The 20,768-nt window shown below is 57.7% G+C and overlaps 1 protein-coding gene across 43 annotated transcripts in view; it reads right to left on the reverse strand.

Annotated features, from left to right (window-relative positions):
• Positions 1–20,768, reverse strand: part of LRRFIP1 (LRR binding FLII interacting protein 1) — a 146,430-nt gene that overhangs the window by 63,981 nt on the left and 61,681 nt on the right. For 34 of the 43 annotated variants that reach the window (XM_058299838.1, XM_058299836.1, XM_058299835.1 and 31 more), the window contains exon 2: positions 304–390. In XM_058299838.1, coding sequence (XP_058155821.1) covers positions 304–390 — 87 coding nt within the window. Of the gene's footprint in view, positions 1–303; positions 391–14,840; positions 15,116–20,768 lie in introns of those variants that run through there. The other 9 variants (XM_012520360.3, XM_058299830.1, XM_058299832.1 and 6 more) reach the window with 2 other exon arrangements.

Below are 20,768 nucleotides of genomic sequence, written 5' to 3' on the forward strand. Positions count from 1 at the left end.
GACTTCGGCGTTCAGGCTCGGCCCCTTCGGCTCCCTGCAGCCAGGAGGCTCGGCTGGAAGATTTCTGCGGGCGAGGGGCTTCGTGCAGGAAGCTCGCTTTAGCGTCCAGCGGGTTTCTCTGCTACGCGCACTCGCCGGCCTGAACTTGGGCAAGAATCACTTGTGCAAATATTAACACATCCCAGCCACAAACAGGGTCAAAGGGGCAGGTGCGTCAACAGCAACACGTGCCTCTGCACTGGAGCCCTGGACCTAGAATAGAAAGGACTGTTGAAAGAATCGACCGGCAACGCGGCGTGTTACCTCCTTCTGCTGCCGCTCTAACTCCTTCATCCGGATCTCTCGCGCCTCCGCACGGGCCGCGCGCTTCGCCGCAAGCCTGGCCTCCGCCTGAAACAGACCGGACATCTTATGAGCAAGTGGATCAGCCAGCGGCTTTCAAACAACGATGGAGAAAGGAAACCTGCCTATCACTGCAGAGGAACAAATACACAGACTCTCTGAGTTAAGAGGGTGGCCGGCAGTGATAACTGCTACCCTGCATCCATCCCTTACTAAATGCCAAGGGCGCTGGTCTAAGTGCATCATATATAGCATGCCAGGTGCTCCTTGTACTCATCTTCCTTGCACCAGCCCTATTAGGTAGCTACTGTTACCATCTCCAGGTTAGAGACGGGGAGAGCAAAGCACAGAGAGGGTCAGTAACTTGCCACACAGCCTGTAAGTGGCCGGGCCTGAACACAGCGCTCGCCAGCCTCGCTCGGTAGCTACACCGGAAGCACAGCGCTCTGCGCCTGGACGTGACCGTGCAGCTCACTCGTTCACCCCTCCCCGTTGGAGCAGGAAGCAGAGACCCAGCGGGGCTGCTGGAGTCGTCCACACTCACGGGGCTGCCGGGCACGGGGCTGGGACCCTGACCCCACTTTCCAGAGCCCCCGTCCGCTCACCTCTCACTGTGCCCCGTTGCCTTCCCCTTCCACAGCTACGGAGCCGGGAAGCCCACCTCTCTCCAAGACCACTAAGGGCAGGTGGACGGCCCCAGATGTGACCTTTAAAAAGTCTGCCTCCACTGACCCACCGTCCGCCCTGCAGCGGTTCTGCCACATTCTACCCAGGAGCACTTAGAACGCGTGACCGGGGCCCAGCACGGCCGACCCGCATCTGAACTGTTTCGTGTTGATTCATGACTGAACTCTCGTGCTTATTATTTCCTGTGGAACAACGGCCCTGTGGGATAGACGGCACGTGGGCCAGGCCTTGGGTTTTCTAACATCAAACAAATTCCACCTTCTTCCACCCAGGTTTTCTGGGAACAGACCTGTCATTTTCCCACCGACGGTTCTATAAACGAGTTTTCGGTCTCCTTGTCGCTCCCTAGATGACGTTAACATGGGACCTCGAGGGATGGCCGGCAGGCTCTGGCAAGGCTGGTGGGACTCGCACAAAGTGAGGTGGCCCAGGAGGTGGCCTTTACGACGCCCCCGGCAGCCGGGCACGCACACCGAGCCACACGTCCATCTCCCACACCTATACTTAAAGGGGAACCACACCTGTCAGGACTTTGATACCTTGTTGCTGTTCTCAATTTTCTAGACCATTTGACATTGTGGGAAGGGCCACCGAGGTCCTCGAAGAAGATCCAGCCATGCAGGAGGGGAGGGGAGGGACGGAAAGGCCCAGACTGCCGTCCAGCCACACGGACTTCCCGCAGCCCCGGGGATGAGTCAGAAAGTGACTAAGCGCACTCCACGGGCGGCTGCCTTTGCTGGCCTGGGTGGGGCCGCCCGCCCCCACCTGCTGGCTCCCTGTCTAAGCCCGGACAAACCTGGCAAGAGTTTTGCTTTGTTTTCTTCTTCTTCTTTAAACTTTTAATTTTGAAATAATTTCAAACATACAGGACAGGTACAAAAATAATACAAAGGCCATGCAGAGAACTCCAACATCGTCTAACCTGCCCAGGAGCCAGATCCACCCATTTTAACATCTTTCCAGACTTGCCACTTTCTTCTATGTATCCGTCCAGCCATCACTTCATCACCCGCCCGCCCATCTATTTATCTATTTTCTGAACATTCGAGAGTAGGTTGTATACACACGCTCTTTGAACGCTTAGTACTTCCACGTGCATTTCCTAAGAACAAGGATATTCACTTATGCAACCGCCTTAAGTGCAGTTATCAAGTTCAAGAAACTGACGCTGACATAAAGCTTATAGTTCATATTCCAAGTTTTTCACACGTCCCAATGTCTTTTTGAGTCTTTTCTCCCCCATTATTAGAGTGCATCCAGAACCAGGAATTGCATTTAATCTGGTCGAGTTTTGACAGCAGCCTTAGCCCATCGGTTCGTGTGGGGGGAGCAAGGAGGCGGGTAGGGAAAATCAAAGAGAGGGCACGGGGGAAGAAGGGGTGTTAGGGGGTGAGAACATAAGAAAGAGGAAAGGGGCTGGGAGAAGGAAGGGGCTTCCAGAGGGGGAGAAAAGCAGGGGGGCGGGTGGGGGCAGAATTCTAAGATGGCCCCAAGATTCCCACGGTTGGCATGCAGGCCCTGTGCAATCTTGCTCCCTCGAGGGCGGGTGGGAACCTGACTTGCTGGCTGTCACTCCCACGATTAGAAAGGGATTTCTGCAGAAGTGACTAAAGCCCCTTACCAGTTGACGATAAGTTCATCAAAAGGGGGGTTACCCTGGGTGGGCCTGACCTCATCAGGCGAGCCCTGGTAAAGGCGGCTCTGAAGGTCAGCGAGAACTCCTGCTGGCCTTGAAGGAGGAGGCTCCAGTTGGGGGCCGTGGGGTCACGTGGCTTCTAGGAGCTGAAAACAGTCCCTGGCTGACAGCCAACAGGAAAACAGGACCAAGGTCTTTCAACCACGACAAACTGCATTTTGCCAAAGATGGCGCGAGCTTAGAAGAGGGACCTCACGCTCTGGAGGGGAGCAGAGCCCAGCCCACAGCGTCGCTGCCGCCGTGCCAGCCCTGAGCGGAGGGCCCTGCCGAGCTGTGCTCAGACTTCCCAGCCTCGGAAACTGAGATTACAGACGTGTGCTATGTCGAAGCTGCTAAATGTGCGGTGACTCATTACACGGCACAGATAACTGATACAAGGAGGCGATGTCTGAAATGACTGCTGCTGTCATCGTATTTCTGTGGCTTCCGGTGACAGCCTTAGCATCGGTGACAGCCTTAGCATCCGCACACCCAAGAGCCCTAAACTGCCCCCAAGCGCTGCCTCGCCTTCCTGTCCAGCCCCCACCTACACTGGTTTATACCCAGCCTGGCACAGGGGCAAAGATTCTAGATTAGACCACCTACCTGGGCATGTAGTACCTGCCACCTGCGAGGCTCCCCCTCCAGTGGCCTGTGTACCAGGCTGGCAGGTCTCAGAAGGGACACCTAAGGTGCGCCCTGCATGGGGAAGCTTTGCTACCCGACCCAACGTGTCTGTCCCACCCACTAAGGGACTAATAAACGACAGTCTTCGATTTGACGGATCAGGGGCTTGCGCTGAGGAAGGGACCTGATGAATGAACACCTCTGAGGACACAAGCAGGACAGCCTCTACGCCAGAGCGGCTGTGTGCAATTTCCAGCTTAGATGAGACTTTACAAAGAAGGCGAGCGGCTAACTCAGAGTGATTTAAAATGCTCGCTCTCCCTCCCTTACAAAGCACGTACGATGCCAGGGCTCTCCCATGACTCATACCTGGAAAACAAAGACCCCGTAAAACAGGAAGAGGTAACAATCATGCTGGCTTCTGGGAATTTGACTAAAAACCCATGGATATATGAACCTAAATTCAAATTGGTACAAAACCTATTCATAAGTCACTGCATGTGCACAAAGCTATACACTTACCAGCAGAATCACCCTGGACCTGAGCCCGTGAGTAAATTTCCCTGAGATGCCTGCAAGTAAAACCACACACAATTCGAACACAGTTCATCCTAAAACAGGGCCATTGCCAAGAACCTCAAAGCAGCCTGCATGGAGCAGAACAGACCATCCGAGCCCTAAAATGGCCACTGTGATGTCACCAGAAGAAACTTTTGATATAATCAAGTCATTAAACAAACAGAAAGTACCAAATAGCTTAGGGTCCGCAAGAGCAAGACGTGAACATGGACTTCATCCCCTGAACGCTTTCGGCAGTGCCCGCAGCGAGATCCATCCGCCCCCCAGCGCCTGCCTGACGGGGCCGCGGTTCTCAGCGCATCAGGTGCAGGACTGGTACTTCTATTTCTAGTGCACCACGGACCAATCATTTTGGAGAGCATAAACCTGCAGGCTTGATATCATAGCCACGCCCAATTCCTCTAGGTGCTTCCAAACGCTCAGGTTCGCACTTGGCTTGCAGGGCCAGCAATGGGACAGCTCGCTGACGGTCACTGTCCGGCTGCCCGAGACAGCCTTGGTAGCTGTGGGCCCAGCCTTGGGGAGGGGGGCTTCAGCAGCAGAGGGTACAAGGCACTGGTGACACTGACCTAAGGGACGAGCCATAGAGCGGGGGCGAGAAAAGTGTGCAGCAGGCCGCTATGGAGGAGAAGGTGGCCCGACCTGATTCCAAAATTAAAGAAGGTCCTGGGGGGCCCGAGCCCCAAGTCGAACGCTGAAGAGCTAGGAGGAGAGGGTGGGCTGGGGAGCGGGGCTGCGTGGGTGGCAAGGAGAAGTCTGGAGGCCCCATATCTAGAAGGAAGAGGAACCACTTAGGGGTCTCAGGGAAGAACACAGCAGGGCCTGACTTGCTTTAGACACATGGCTCTGGCTGCAATGTGGGGAGCAGACACGGAGTGGGGGGCCTGGGGGTGGGGCAATGTGGAGCCCCGGAGGGGAGCCTAGAGGCTGCCTGGAGCCTCAAGGACAGAGCAGGCCAGGCTGGCGGGGCTGGCAGAGGACACAGATGCCACCAGGGTGACGCTGCCAGACACGCGGTGAGGCCGGGGGGCTCGCAGGGACAGTCGGCAGCCCGAGGGTCCCAAGTGGAGCCCCTGGGGTTCCCGGAGCCAGAACAACCTTGGAGAAGAACCCGCCCACCCCCCATGATGCATACCCCAACCCCAGCACCTCCCACACAGGGCGCCCGTGGGCACGTGCGGAGCTCGAGGCCCGGGGTCCCCGGGTCCCTGGGGTTGGGGTGTACCTCCACAGTCACCCCCTTCACCACAAGAGGGATGACAGTGCCGGACCAAGCTGGCAGGGCTGCAGGGACAGAGGGAAGCGGTGGACTCGTGGGACTCAGGACACAGACTACAACCGCCCGGGCTGTGACGAGAAGTGGGGACAGACCTGCAGAATCCGAGGCGGCTGCCAGACCCGTCTTCAGCAACTTGTGGGTCCTCTGATTACAGGGGCAGACAGGGCAGCAGGGGCTCCCCAACCGCCAAGGCCACAGCACGCCACCTGCCCGTCCCTCCAGGAGCCCCCAGGCTCAGCTCTTCCCTTCGTCCCATTCAGGGGCTGGTGGGGGGCAGGGCTCTGGACCCCAGTCGTCCCTCCTCCGCCAAGGCCACCTCTTACTGTGACATGTTCAAGGATGAAATGGTAGGACCTCTGGATTTGCCTTAAAATAACCTGGGAGGGGGGAGTGAGAGGTGTGTGTGTCACCACAGGTGGGTAACTGCTGAGGCTGGGTGATGGGCTCCCAGGGGCATTCCTGCGGCCCCCACCACGGCAGCTGCCCCCCACCTGCCCACCCCGGCCTGCGAAATCAGCAGCTCTGGGTGTGGGGCCTCTGGGGGGTTCGGAGGCCCTCTAAAGCCTGAGAACCCCTGCCTTCCATTTTCCTACGTACTTTGGGGTATGTCTCACATCTGTTATCATAAATAGCAAAAAGAAGAAAAAGAGAGACAAAGAAAATCAAGGAGCCCAAGAAACAAAACCCGTGCTCGCTGCTGCCAGAAACGGCTTCCCCCGTTGCCCTCCCCTGTCTGTTCTCCCCGCGGTGTCCTGGTCCTGCCAGTGCCCTGGGGCCTGGGGAGGAGGCGACCTGGCCAGGTGCTCGGGTGACCCGCGTGGCCCCTGCCCCTCTCCCACCCCTCCGTCAGCAAAGCCAGCGTCCCACCTCCCCCACAGGGGGACACGGCCCCCTACCGTATTTGTGCAGAATCCCACAAACCGAGTTTTAGGGTAGCGAGGTTTTAAACGAGGCACTCGTGAGGGTGGGGTGGTTGGGAAGGGGAGACCCCATTTATCCCCAAAGTTGTCTCACGACAGTAATTCTAAAACTCAGACCCCTTGCCCCCGAAGTTTCGCTTGGGCAGTTTATGTTGGCATAGATAAATATGATGCCATTCTGGCACTCAGGTCATATTTATGGTGGTGACATGCAAAACACAGGAGCAGGCAAGTGCCTCGCCCTCCCAGGGCCTCCCAGACGGATGGTCGCCAAGAGGGCCGGGGTCACCCTATAGGCTCTGCAGGCCAGGGGTCCCATCGGCAGGACTCACGGGGCCCACAGGCTGGGGGGAGGGAGTGTCATCAAACGGATGCCCCGCCCAGGCCCTGCCTCCGCATCCCCCTCTGGGTGCAGGGGCAGCCAGGCCTTCAAAGAGGGGCAGGGGTCACCGTGTGGCCCCCGGATGGCCGCTGCCAGGAGCAGGGAGACCCAGTCGACTCTGCCCCAACCCAACTGCACCGGGAAGTGGATTCCCTCGGGGCAGTCTCAGAGGCCGTTCCACTCGCTGTTCCACTCCCTGGTCCACCCCAGCCAGCAGGCGCCAGGCAGGGGATCCAGCTACGACCAACGAACACAAGAACTGAACACAAGAACCTGCTGGTGCTGCTTCCACCAGTGCCGGAGCCCTCGGGTGGAGCCACTCGACCCGGCTGCCGCCAAGTGGAACAGAAGACGTGGGGGAGGGGCGCGGCTCCGGGCTCCCCGCCCTCCCGCCGGGCGCCCACCCACCCGCACCCTCGCCCGCCAGCTCCCGCCTCCCTGTGCTCCTGCTGCCGGGAAGGCTGTACAGGCTCCCGGAGCTATAGCCCAAGGGCAGCGCAGCCCCACTGGTCTCACCCCCTGAACCCCAATTCCAGCGGCCAGTGGCCCCTACTAGCTGCCACCTGTTTAACTACCTGGACAGCCCTAACAGGGCTCTTCAAAGGAGAGACACCCAGTTAATGCTCGGAACAGAGCTCCCGGGCTGGGCCACATGTCCAGGAGAGAAGGTGCTGCAGGAGGAGAGGGCACCAGAGCTCCGCGGGACGCCTGGCCCCTCACGCATTTCCAAAGGCCCCCCTGCGAGCGGGTCACGTGTGGACTTCTACATCCCGGGGCGCGCTGGGGAAAACGAACAAGTTCTTAATCGGCTTTTGGACTTGGGTACAGCCAGGGTTCCAGAACTCTACACGGAAGCTGGAAGGGATTTATGAGGCACCTCCTGCAATCCCGAGAAGGGGGGCAGAGGTCTTTTCTGCACTTACTCCACCCAGGCTGGGAAAGCCCTCGGGTCTTGGAGGGCACCCAGCTGTTCGTTCATTCAGACAGCTGTGTAAGAGGAAAGCGGCTGCTTCATTAATGTGCAAATTAGCAACTGCCAGAGCCCGCCGGGGTGGGAGGCTGGAGGCGGGAGCAGCTGTCTACCTCAGGCCTCAGGACTCCCCAGCAGCTCTGCCCTCCAGGAAGGAAGGCTGCAGACTCAGTTTCGGATGTCAAACGGAATTGACAGAATTGACGCCGCAGGGGGGGCCGATCAGGGAAAGAAAGGGTGTGTCAGCCGTACAGGGGTGTCCAGACGGGAAGACATTTTCATGTTAGTTATGTGCAGTCATTGTAGCCCGCAGGTTTTAGAATCAAACAAAACTGACAAACGTAGGATTTTTTGCTTCAGGCCACATGATATATTTGAACTATAATCTGTAACCTTTTGGGAAAAGTTTTTAAGTACACATTTAAAGTTCATTCATGAGATCGTAATAGCAATTATTGCACAGTGGAAGCCTAAGTGGCTGTAAAGAACCAATTTTGTTTAGAAACGAGCAGGGGCGATGCCTCTGGCCATTTGTGATTCTTCTCCAGAGTGATGAAGGAATCCAGCTTCAGGCGGGGGCAACCCTGAAATCCTGGCTTCGCTGGGGACTATATACACAGCCCCTTTTTAGAGTGTCCTGGAATGGGGACATACACACAGTCCCTTATCAGTGTCCTGAAATTCACGCCCAGGTTTTCAGCTCTGGGTAGACAACTGTGAAGCTGGGACACAGAATCCCTTTCCATTTCCTGAGCTGTCTTGGCTACAGGAAGTACCAACAGCCACCACTTTTGTTTTCTATGTAAACCCCCAACCCCTCATGTTGAGCAGATGCTAAAAACAGCTCACTAGTCAAAGCGGGCAAGTGGGCCGGGCGGGTGACCTCTCCCACCTGCACCTCGGAAGCCATGCACCTCGCTGCTACCTGTTTCCAGGGGTGCATTCTACTGCAGGCTCAAAAGAACACTGGTCCTTTCAACACCTGGCTTTAGGCAACCGCACGACGTTCCCTAAAACCACGCCAAAGCAGCAGGCTCTCGGTGGCCACGACCGTCATTGGAGGAGGGTGCTTTGGGGCAGTGGCTCTCAATGGGGAGTGCCAAGGAATTTTGAAAATGTTGGGGGGAGAAGCTGGGTTGTCACGACTTGGGGTGGCTGATGGCTTTAATGTGGAATATTCCAGGCGTGCAACCTCAGCACGAAAGCTGTGGCTTTGATCAGTTCTCCCCCAGGAGGTAGTCCCCATCACAGAATGTCAAATCACTGAGCGCAAGAAACTTGTGCCTTTGAGTGTCAACACAACAGGCCAATATCAGGCTGCCTTCCCAGGCACAGGGGCAAGCGGTGACGGCTTCATTTGTCTTATGGTGTGCCTGGCCTTGAGCAGTTTTATGTCGAAATTCATATTTGATCAATATAAACTGCTTTTTTCTTTGTTACAGTTAGAACATTATATTGTCTTGAAATTATGTGTGCAGACAGATTTCATCACCTGTGAATTTCATTGCAGATTAGTAAAGGGAATTTAAAAAAGAAGTAATTAGAAAAAAAGAGGTGTTGGGTCTGACAGGTTGAGAACGAGAGCTTAAAACTTCTGAGCTGAGCAGGGGTGCCGTCTTCTTCACACAGGCCAAGATGCCAGGGCCGCTCGGGGAGCCACCTGAGCACAGGGTGAGCCACAAGGTGAACAGGGCACGCTGGCACTGATTCTACTTGAAGACTTGGAGGACGGGAAGCTCGAGACGAAAATGTCCTGGGTATTTAGAACACTGTGCTTCCACCCACATCAGCTCAGATCAAGTGTGGGACAGACTAAACTGACGGTGGAACTTCGAGATCACCAGCAGCCTGCAGGCAGCCTTCACCGGCCGGGGCTGCTCCTGGCTGGGCCCCTCCGGCCCTAGGGCCTGTGCGGGCGCCTCTGCTCGTGGGGCGCTGGGTGCCCGCTGCCTCTCTACCTGGGGCTGCAGCACTCTCAGAAGGAAGCTGGCTTTCAGCTGGTCTAGACAGGTCAAGACTGCCAGTCTGGGCTCCCTGCTTCTGGGAGCCTGGACAAACTCCTCAGCTTTTTGAACGGCCCTGGGGGACGTGGGGGACGGGGGCTGGTGGGGATGGGGGGCTTTAGGCTACACAAATGGGCTAAGCTTCCTGCTCACAAATTCTCCATCTCTATACCAGAGGTGAGCTACTTGGAACTGGAGAGTCTCGACTTCTCTTTCCCTGTTTTGCTCCCGGAAACCTTCTGACTTTGCATTTGGAATAACAAACCTCTTAAAAGTACTTCAGATACTAAAAAAAAAAAAAAAACAACTATAAATCTGTATTAATCAAGAACAAAATTACTGAAGTTGCTTTATCAAGAGCAATGATCATTAACAATGACCTATTCAAACTTCACACAACAGGGTTTTGGGTTTCAGCAACTACCAATATGGATACTAATGAATAAAAATGACGCGCAGTATCTTCTATGCGAATGAATTTCTATTCTTGCTGCTTTATACATTTTACATTTCTTTCAGACATGAGTAAATTTTCATTCTTCCTTCAGGAGCCTCAACAGGCTGGAAATACAATCAATTGCGGTAACCACCACTGATGGAGGCAGGTGGCTGGCAGGTTAACTAGCTCCGACCAGGTGACAGGTTTCGCTCCAGTGCGGATCTCTGAGCGCCACACCCTCCACCTGCACCTGCTCTGGTCAGGATCTCTCCTGCAACATACATCTTTAAAGTGTCAGAAAACATTTCAGCTGTTCCTTCTCAGAACAAGCCTGAGGCAGTCCACAGCTCTCAGCTACCCTTCCTTCCGCCAATCAACAGGTACCCCCTAGAACCAGCTATAAAAGGAGAGGGCACCACCATATCTAGCCTCAATGCACTGGACTATTTAGGTGAGACAGAGGGAAAAGCTTCCACTATACACAGAAAGAGGGGTCTAACGCAGCAGTTCCTAAATGTAGGGTTTCGTTTGTTTTTATCTGCCCCTTGCGGCTTGCTTGTTGTGTGCTCTCTGTGTCTATTCGCTGCATGCTCTTCCGTGCTTTTACTTGTCTCCCTTTTTGTTGCATCCCCTTGCTGAGTCAGCTCTCCATGGCGGATTGTGGGCCGCTAGCTCTCTGTGGTGTGGGGTGAGCCTGCCTTCACAAGGAGGCCCCGGGATGCGAACCCAGGGCCTCTCATATGGAAGATGGGAGCCCAACTGATTGAGCCACAGCCACTTCCCTAATAGGTTTTTGTTTTTGTATTTTGAGGAGGTACCAGGGGTTGAACCTGGGACCTCGTACATGGGAAGCAGGTGCTCATCCACTGAGCTACACCTGCTCCCCAGTTCCTAGGTATATGTTGACATGTCAGAGTTAAAAGTTAGGATAGTATGAAAAAGGGTAAAATAGAAATTCTGCGGCTATTTCATTCCTGCTATTCTTTTCCTTATATAGAAAAATAAAGGCCATGCATGTTTTCTCATCTGAAAATGAGAGTCATAGAAAGTAAAAGCTTAACAAAATGAAGAATTCTTAATATGCACTCAGGTATGTGTACTGGTGTCCTAAGAGACCACCTGGTAAAAATAAATACTTTAGCCCCAATATTTGGCCCATGAGACCCCAGGAACTCAAAGGTAACCTGACAAAAGCTACAATGCGACAGGGCTGCTTGCTGGCCTTTCCGGCAGGCCTTGCCCAAAGCCGAGCTCACGGCGGTGAGAGCTGTCCTGGCACCAGCCCTGGACCTCAGCTCGCTTAAGATAAGTCACTGCTCCAGGACCAAGGAGCTGTGCTTTTGGATCAAACCAAAACCACTTACACAATGTCTAAAGTTGTCAAGTTATAGCATGAAGGAGACAGCCCTTGAAACACTGCTCCTCCCCCAATGAATGGATGTGTCTCAGAATACACATTTGTTTGCTGGTTTATTTATTTTGGAATTTGGCCTGGGGGTGGGGGGGTGGGGATCATAATAGTGGCCAGGAATCAAACATCCAGCAGTTTTGAAGACAGCTATGATCTAATCTTGGATGTTGGCAAAATAATGCTTCCTTTAACTTGGGAGAAAAAAGCTAATTTATTTAATTTTATCTCAATAGTCTAAATAATCAAAGTTCTTACACATCTACTCCCCGAAAATAAGTTTATTTTAAAAACAAACTAACATCTGGGCAATCCAGAGGGAAAACAGTGGGGTAATAAAAATCCGTCTTTGCCCCAGCCTGTGTCTAGCCTGCAGCGGGCCGTAAAGGGCTTACCAACCGGCTACTCTGGGGCTCCAAGAGCAATACGGTTAAATGGGAATATTCTGGAAACCCTGCCATGAGTAACTAGTTATAAACAACTCCTCTGCTGAGTCACTTAGCCTGATTTTTCAGGGACAAGGAATTCCTCTTGAACATTGCCTTTTGAGGAGCAAACACACTGGGCACATTTGGCCCACGATGCCCTGGACTGGGTGAGGCCCTCCTCCGGTCAGGTAGTATTCCAATCCACTTCGCTGAAAAACAGTTTTGCAGCTATAAATAACTCGACTTCCTGTGCGCAGCCCAAGCGGCCGTTGGGACTGCAGGGTTTGTGAAATTCGCTAAGGACGCTTCCGCTCCGCGACATCGGTGTGGGCTGAACAGAAACTAACTCAGAAAGGGAAACCGGCTCTCCATTTTCGCCCCTGAAGACGAGGCAGACCTGAACGCGATCTGGAAAGACCCGGGCGCACGTCTCGGCTGCCAGGGAAGGGGATGTGCCCAAAAGAGGCCTCGGGATGCCTGAACCGTGGCGCTCGGAGCCCAGCGTGGGCCACAGGGCCGGCGGCGGGGTGGAGGACGGCCCCCACCACGCGCCTCTCCGCGAGCTGGTGACACCGGCGCAGGTGCCCGGGGGACCCGTGGTGACCATCTATGTCCTGGCTCTGCCCGACAGCCTCTCGCCAAGACAGGGGCGTGGCAGGGTTAGTGACAATCAGCGTGTGGCAAGAGACCGGAGGTGACGTAAGAGGTGGAAAGCATGGGGAAGTTACAAGAGTGAGAGGAACGCCCAGGCTGACCGTGCCCGGGGCTGGACGTGGCTCAGCGCTCTGCCAGGCGACCAGGAGCCCCCAGGTCCAGCCCACCACAGCTTCCCACCCCAGGCGGCCTCCAGCCCTTCCTCCTCCCGCGGGGACACAGGGACACTCGGGCAGGACACAACCAGGCAGAAAGCCTTTGAAGGGCCCACCAGGTTCTGCTGGGACACCGACCCGTGGGGGGCTGCAGGGTGACTCTCTGGTGCCCCACCTCCCCCACAGGCCTCTACCTCCCCTGCATCTGCCGCCAGCTCTCTCCACTCCGCCCCACCTCTCCCCACCTGCCTTCACCTCTCCCCTCCTCCCCCCCCCCCCCCGTCCCCCCTCACCTGCCTTGGCCTCTACCCCCACTCCCCCCACTTGTCTCCCCCTCTCCCCACTTCTCCCACCTCTCCTCTGGTCTCTGCTCCCCTCCACTCCTCCCCACCATCCACTGGCCATTTGGCACGTTCCCTTTTCAACTGGACCATTTCACTTCTCTTCCCAGGCTCACTCCGTTTCCTGCTTCTGTTTGCTAAAAAAAAAAAAAAAAAAAGCCTTACAGGTTCACAAGTTCTTCCTGGAAACCAACCACGTATCAACATGCAAAAGTTTTCGGATTTGAGAAGGGTCATGAGATGCATTTACCAAACAATCTACAATCCAGAAAAACAGCCTTTTATCCAGCACATGGAGAAGGCCGCTGAGGAATGTATGAACATTCTCACCAAGAGATAAAGAGAGACTAAAACTACCCCAAGTCAGGTCAGGTTCCACTGCCAAAAGAATTCTGCCACCAACTTACCAAAAGGGGGTGGTGGGGGTGCTGTGCCTCTCCAGCACCCACGCCATCAGAATCTGTCCCAGAGCCTGGTCTCACCGCCTAGGAGTGGGCATCACAGCCCCCCGGGACAGGAGGTGCCACATCCCACGGAAGGAGGCCTGGACACCAGTGCCTTCCCACACTGTGCCACAGTCACCAGCACCCTCTGCCCAGCCGTGCCCCCTCCTTCTGCCCAGAACCAGGCGGGGGGCTGAGTTCCACCCGCCCCTGCCGTGTGCCCGCCTCGCTGGCTACCCTCAGGGAAACGGGCACTCGCAGCAGTGCTCCCACCCGTGCTTATTGCAAGGACCCTTCCCTGAGGGTGATTCGAAAATTCCCCGGGGCTCCCCGGGGCCTCAGAAGCTGATTAAGTCAAGGGTATGAATGACTCCAAGAGCCTGGCCCAGAGCCTGAACTTTAAATGAAGTTAACAGGAAGGAGCACACTGAAATGGGCACTGAAAATGCACGCACACCCCTAGCGCTCAGCCAGGACTTTGTTTTGAAGCGTGTGTCCATCAGAATCGGCGGCATTTGCTCCCAACTGCTCCCAGCTCGAGACTCCTCCACACACGCCCAGTGGGTGAGTCATGCTCCAGGTGAGAGAGTGACCGGGACTCACGTGTTCACTGATGTCACCAGGAGACCTGGTGAGGTGTAAACCTGGGGTCTCTCCGCAGTACTAGCCTTGAAAGACGTCTCTTTTCCAAAGGGCACTCTGCACCTTTGGCCTCCAAATATTGCCATTCGCCATCAACCACAGGCTGTATCAAAATGAACAATGACAAACGTTCCCCTGCCCTAGAGTAACGGCAAACGCCCCGAAATCCAGGTTCCACTGCAGGGTGTGGGCTAGATTCCAAGGAAATTCCAGAGCTGGAGGATCCTGTGTGGACCCGGAGGAGTCCCGAGAGACCAGCTAGTCCATTTAGGGTCTGGGGTCCTTGAGGCAGGTGCAGAGGCGGGGTTCGGCCCCCGGTCAGGCTAGGGGTCCCCAGACCATGCCAGCCCCCCCCCCCCCCGACAGCGCCCACCTCAGGGTAAGGGAACTTGCTCTGCGCTAGTTCCTCAGTGTCGGTATTTCCTAAAACACGAACCCAGCCCCGCGGTTCCGTGTGAAACTCCAGGGCACCCTCGGGGCTCGGGGGCCCAGTCAGCCTGCCCGGGGGCAGCCGTCAAAAGACCTCGAGGCGGAAGGCCGGGCCGCGATCTCTGGGTGGTTCTAAGGGAGTCTTAAAGGAAAGTGGCCTTGCGCGCACTGGGGGCCGCGCGGACCAGGTTGTCAATGTCCCCGAGTCGCCGGGGTCTGCCGGGAAGGTGCACCCACGAGCCGGCTCCCACAGAGCGTGTCCTCACGATCAGGTCAAAGGAGCGCCCCGACTTGGCCCAACTCCCCCATCTCCGACTCACTCCCACAGATGACGGCGGACGGCGCCGCCTGCCCGGTGACATTTGCAACAGGAAACCGACTCAGGACTACGCTTGCCCGGCCAGAGAAGAAAGTTTCGGCACGAGTCTCTGCCTTACCAGCTTCTGCGCTTCTGGGCTCAGGCAGTCTATTTCCTTGTTCTGCATGGCGGGGGGCTGGGTCATCCTCTCGGCCGTGCGCCCCCGACTTCTCGCCCCGCGACAGGAGCCGCGCCCGAATCGACAGCAGGCCGCGCCAGGCTCTCAGCGCGACCGCGTCCGCGTCCCCAGACAGCGGGACCGCGGGGCCGAGGACACGCACCGGGCTGCGAGGGACCGCGACTCGCCCAGGGGCGCCGGCGGAGGTTCCCGGGCTCGGGCGCGGCCGGCGGGGCGGGGCGCAGGTGGCCGGGCGGGGCCCGAGCGAGCCCAGGGCCGCCCCCGGCGCCGCGCCCCGAGCCACGCCCCCTGCCCCGCCGGGCGCGCGCGCGCCCCTGCCGTCCCCGCAACCCCGAGCCCCGCGCGCGCCCGACGAGCCCGCAACCTCGACCCCGCGCGCGCCCCTGCCGCCCGCAACCCCGAGCCCCGCGCGCGCCCCTGACGAGCCCGCAACCTTGACCCCGCGCGCGCCCCTGGCCCGCCCCTTCCCAGCGCGCGCCCCCGGCCCGCCCCTTCCCAGCGCGCGCCCCCTGCCCTGTCCCCCACGCGCCTCGCCCTCTGCGTCGCCCCCTGCGCGCCCCTGGCCCGCCCCTTCCCCGCGCGCCTCCGGCCCTGTCCTCCGCACGTGCCCCGCCCCCTGCTCCGCCCTCGCGCGCGCTCCCGCGCTCCGTGCGCACCGCCCCCGCGGCGAGCCCAGGCCGGGTGGCCCGTCGCCCGCCACCCCCAGCTCCTGCGCCTGGCGGAAGGGCGGGGGAGACACGCGCCCGGCTGCCCGTGCCCGCAGCCCCGTCCAGGCCGCCCGCCCGCGGGGCCCGAGTCGGAGGGGCGCGGGAGAGGCGGGGGCTGCGGGGGAGGGGCCCGCGGGGGCGGGGCCGGGCGGGGAGGGCGGGCCTGTGGGCCCCGCGGCCCCCTCACCCGGGCGGCGGTGTGGGACGAGTAGCACGTGGGCAGAGCTCCGCGCACCTGCCGGGCGGGGAGGGCTCGGGGTCCCGTCACCCCGCCAAGGGCACGGCGGCGGGAGCCCGGAGCTGGGCTCAGACGGCTCGGGGGCAGCCCCGCCTCGCCCGGGCGCACGGGGAGCCGGGAGACGGGGTGCCCCTGGCCGCCTGGCGCCGCGCTGCCCCGGACGCAGAAACGCGCGCGAGAACTTGCCCGCGCGGAGGCGGCAGGTCGGCGCCGTCCAGAACCGGACGGTGGACCCCGCGGGGGCGAGGGCCGAGCCCAGACCCCGCGGCCCCTCCGGTCAGAGGTCCTGGAGGCCCGCAGGCACGTCGGCCCTGCGTGGGGACAGTGATCGGACCCCACAGGCCTCAGGGGAAAGCAGCGACCGTTCCTGACCTCGCTGGCCCGGGCTGAGAAGCGACGGGAAGGAAACGAATCAGAAGGTCCAGCCTGCCCTGGCCAAGCCTGGCGCGCCCACGGGCGTCCTGAGTCCCCGCCTCCCCCTCGCTTCTGCTCGGGCCCCTGACCTGACTTGGCCAGGCCGTGAGGACACGTTTTCATGCGCCCTCCTTTTAAACGCGGCTCAGAAAGTCACCTCCCGGCCTCGCACGGGAATCTCCAACCGCAGCGCCCGGCCTGGTGCTCTGCCAAGGCAATTCCAGAAGGACTCAAGAAACCACGTTTTGCCACCCCCCAGGTCCCTATTCTCTGCTACCCTGACGTCATTCTGGGTTCCAGGTCAGCGCATCGCCCTGGGCAGGGCGTCCCTGTGTCGGGCTGGGCTGAGGGGCCGGGAGGGACCCACGGGCGCAGCCCCGGGGCTGCTGCAGCTCTGTGTCTCCCACCCCCGCCGGCTTCCTCGAACCTTCCTGGCCTCCTTGAAATCAAGCTCCTGCACTTCAGAGCGCACCCTTTGACCCTTTACCCCCACCCCGCTAAGAGGGACACACTGCAAAGGGTAAAAAGACCCCTGCCCTCCAGCAGTTAAAGCCACACTGGGGAGAAGAGACAACCCACCATCACCAAACAAAGCAGTGGCCCACTGCAGAGGAGGGCGCTCAGGAAGGGAGAAGAGCCTGGGGGCAAGACGAGAGTTGGGGAGAGGGCAGGACAGAGGGCAGGGCAGGGGTCAGGAGAGGCCCCTGGGGGGCAGTCACCAGGTTTAAACTTTAAGATGGAGGGACAGCCAGCTTGGATGGATAGTGTCCGCAGCTTCACGAAAACAGCTTGCAGAGAGTGAAATCCTCACTTGTTTTCCCTCTGGAACACTTTAAAAACTGTTGCTGAGACACCAAGCTTTGATCCTATCAAGTTAAAAAACTGGAGGACTGATTTTAACCTGTTGTACATAAAGACTTAAGGAATTTATCAGGGAAAGTGATTACAGTTTTAGCTTGCAAGATCAGACGAGATCGGGCGCGTTAAGGGTGCTATGGCCGTCTACAGTTTTAATGGTAACAACTTCACAAAGGAGAAGGACCACCATCAATTAAGCAACCTTCCTCCTGGGAGGCTTCACTTGGCACGTCCAGGTCCAGTGCGTGGACTCTAGAAGGGCTCTCGATCCAGTGGGTGGGTTCTAGAAGGGCTCTGGGTCCAGTGGGTGGGTTCTAGAAGGGCTCTGGGTCCAGAGGGTGGGTTCTAGAAGGGCTCTGGGTCCAGAGGGTGGGTTCTAGAAGGGCTCTCGATCCAGTGGGTGGGTTCTAGAAGGGCTCTGGGTCCAGAGGGTGGGTTCTAGAAGGGCTCTCGATCCAGTGGGTGGGTTCTAGAAGGGCTCTGGGTCCAGTGGGTGGGTTCTAGAAGGGCTCTGGGTCCAGTGTGTGGACTCTAGAAGGGCTCTCGATCCAGTGGGTGGGTTCTAGAAGGGCTCTGGGTCCAGTGGGTGGGTTCTAGAAGGGCTCTGGGTCCAGTGCGTGGACTCTAGAAGGGCTCTCGATCCAGTGGGTGGGTTCTAGAAGGGCTCTGGGTCCAGTGGGTGGGTTCTAGAAGGGTTCTGGGTCCAGTGGGTGGGTTCTAGAAGGGCTCTCGATCCAGTGGGTGGGTTCTAGAAGGGCTCTCGATCCAGTGGGTGGGTTCTAGAAGGGCTCTGGGTCCAGAGGGTGGGTTCTAGAAGGGCTCTCGATCCAGTGGGTGGGTTCTAGAAGGGCTCTGGGTCCAGAGGGTGGGTTCTAGAAGGGCTCTGGGTCCAGTGGGTGGGTTCTAGAAGGGCTCTGGGTCCAGTGCGTGGACTCTAGAAGGGCTCTCGATCCAGTGGGTGGGTTCTAGAAGGGCTCTGGGTCCAGTGGGTGGGTTCTAGAAGGGCTCTGGGTCCAGTGCGTGGACTCTAGAAGGGCTCTCGATCCAGTGGGTGGGTTCTAGAAGGGCTCTGGGTCCAGTGGGTGGGTTCTAGAAGGGTTCTGGGTCCAGTGGGTGGGTTCTAGAAGGGCTCTCGATCCAGTGGGTGGGTTCTAGAAGGGCTCTGGGTCCAGTGGGTGGGTTCTAGAAGGGCTCTGGGTCCAGAGGGTGGGTTCTAGAAGGGCTCTGGGTCCAGAGGGTGGGTTCTAGAAGGGCTCTCGATCCAGTGGGTGGGTTCTAGAAGGGCTCTGGGTCCAGTGGGTGGGTTCTAGAAGGGCTCTGGGTCCAGTGGGTGGGTTCTAGAAGGGCTCTGGGTCCAGAGGGTGGGTTCTAGAAGGGCTCTGGGTCCAGAGGGTGGGTTCTAGAAGGGCTCTGGGTCCAGTGGGTGGGTTCTAGAAGGGCTCTGGGTCCAGTGGGTGGGTTCTAGAAGGGCTCTGGGTCCAGTGGGTGGGTTCTAGAAGGGCTCTGGGTCCAGAGGGTGGGTTCTAGAAGGGCTCTGGGTCCAGAGGGTGGGTTCTAGAAGGGCTCTGGGTCCAGAGGGTGGACTCTAGAAGGGCTCTGGGTCCAGTGCGTGGACTCTAGAAGGGCTCTGGGTCCAGAGGGTGGGTTCTAGAAGGGCTCTGGATCCAGTGGGTGGGTTCTAGAAGGGCTCTGGGTCCAGTGGGTGGGTTCTAGAAGGGCTCTGGGTCCAGTGGGTGGGTTCTAGAAGGGCTCTGGGTCCAGTGGGTGGGTTCTAGAAGGGCTCTGGGTCCAGTGCGTGGACTCTAGAAGGGCTCTCGATCCAGTGGGTGGGTTCTAGAAGGGCTCTGGGTCCAGTGGGTGGGTTCTAGAAGGGCTCTGGGTCCAGTGGGTGGGTTCTAGAAGGGCTCTGGGTCCAGTGCGTGGACTCTAGAAGGGCTCTGGGTCCAGTGGGTGGGTTCTAGAAGGGCTCTGGGTCCAGTGGGTGGGTTCTAGAAGGGCTCTGGGTCCAGAGGGTGGGTTCTAGAAGGGCTCTGGGTCCAGTGGGTGGGTTCTAGAAGGGCTCTGGGTCCAGTGGGTGGGTTCTAGAAGGGCTCTGGGTCCAGTGGGTGGGTTCTAGAAGGGCTCTGGGTCCAGTGGGTGGGTTCTAGAAGGGCTCTGGGTCCAGTGGGTGGGTTCTAGAAGGGCTCTGGGTCCAGTGGGTGGACTCCAGAAGGGCTCTGGGTCCAGTGGGTGGACTCCAGAAGGGCTCTCGTCCCAGGCAGGACCCGGGCACAGCTGCTGGGCCTGCCTGGAGGAAGCACAGGAGAGGGCTCCCAACCCCGGGCAGCGCTTCCAATCTCCTTCCCAGCTTCGTGGCACCAGGTAGGGGAGGGGTTACGGGTCCCCCGCTTGGTGTGTGCCCTCACAGCCTCCATCTCTCTCGTCTCCTCTGAACCAGACCACCAGCCGGCCAGCAAGGGCTGGTCCCACTGAGAGGCAGAGCCCACCGGGCGGTCAGGCTGAGCAGCCGGGCCAGCCGAGCCTGGTATCCAGGGAGTCCCATGGAAGAACAAACTGACACCTGCCGTGCTGCCTTGCAGCCCCTGCCCCTCCCGGCAGTTGCCAGAGAGAGCACCCCAACAGGCGCCCCTTTTTAAAGCGTCCAGGCCTCCTGCCCTGTGACCAAGAGCTAAGAATTAACAAGGGATTATGATTACTGAATCTTACATAATGGTTTTTTTTTTCGGGTTATTTTTCCCTTATATTATAGAATAGCCAAAGGTTAACACCTGAATTACTGAACCAGGTTAGATGGGCCTCACCCTTGTTTATGGTGATTTCAAAACTAGGCTCACCTTTGTGTACACACACTATTGTGATGGTAACCACAATAAAAAAGAAATGGTTTGAATCCATAAAAACCCCCAAATCCTCCAACTTGGGGAGGCAGATGTGGGGCCCCTTTGGCCACTGACCTCCTTTGCTATGGGCTGGCAAGCTCTTTCTCTCTTTGAAATCCCAGTGTCCCAGGAATTGGTCATCAATGAAGCAAGAACCTGCTTTTGCTCGACAGCACCCTTTCTACAGGAGGAAGGAAGTTGGGCAATAACAGGTTAAAATAGCTTAGAGCCAAGACAAGTCAGTCTAAGCCATTAGACAGCGAGCAGCCCCAGGCAAGACTGCACACCTAGGCCGTCCAAGAAAAAACTGGGAGGGGCCTGCTGCAGGAGACAAGAGAGGTGCACATTCGTGGACACTGCTAGGAAGGAAGAAGCAGCGAGCTGATTACTCCTAGTTCCAGGAAAAAAACAGCCATTCCAGAGCAGGATAATCAATGCACAAGAGATGCCTTATTCCACGCAGTGGAAGCCTATCAGAGAAAACTGCTGTCCTAACATCCTCCCAGACCTCTAGACCGGAGGGCTGCCCCCATTCTCAGCTCTAGGGCAAGGGCCAGCATCTATATTGCAAGTTGATTGCTTCTTTACCTGCTTCTTACTGTTACTCTTTAGATTCCGGGGCCCCGAGAATAAATTGTAAGGACTGAGTTTTTTTTAAAACTCAGCAAGGCACCTGGAACCCACACATTGGGAGCTGGAAAACGCCACTGGAAACGTCAAGGAACAGGGCGTGGCTGTGAAAAGTGGTGTTTTGTGGAATGGGAAACTTGGA

The sequence above is a fragment of the Dasypus novemcinctus genome, chromosome 7 (assembly GCF_030445035.2).
Source record: "Dasypus novemcinctus isolate mDasNov1 chromosome 7, mDasNov1.1.hap2, whole genome shotgun sequence".
NCBI lineage: Eukaryota > Metazoa > Chordata > Mammalia > Cingulata > Dasypodidae > Dasypus > Dasypus novemcinctus.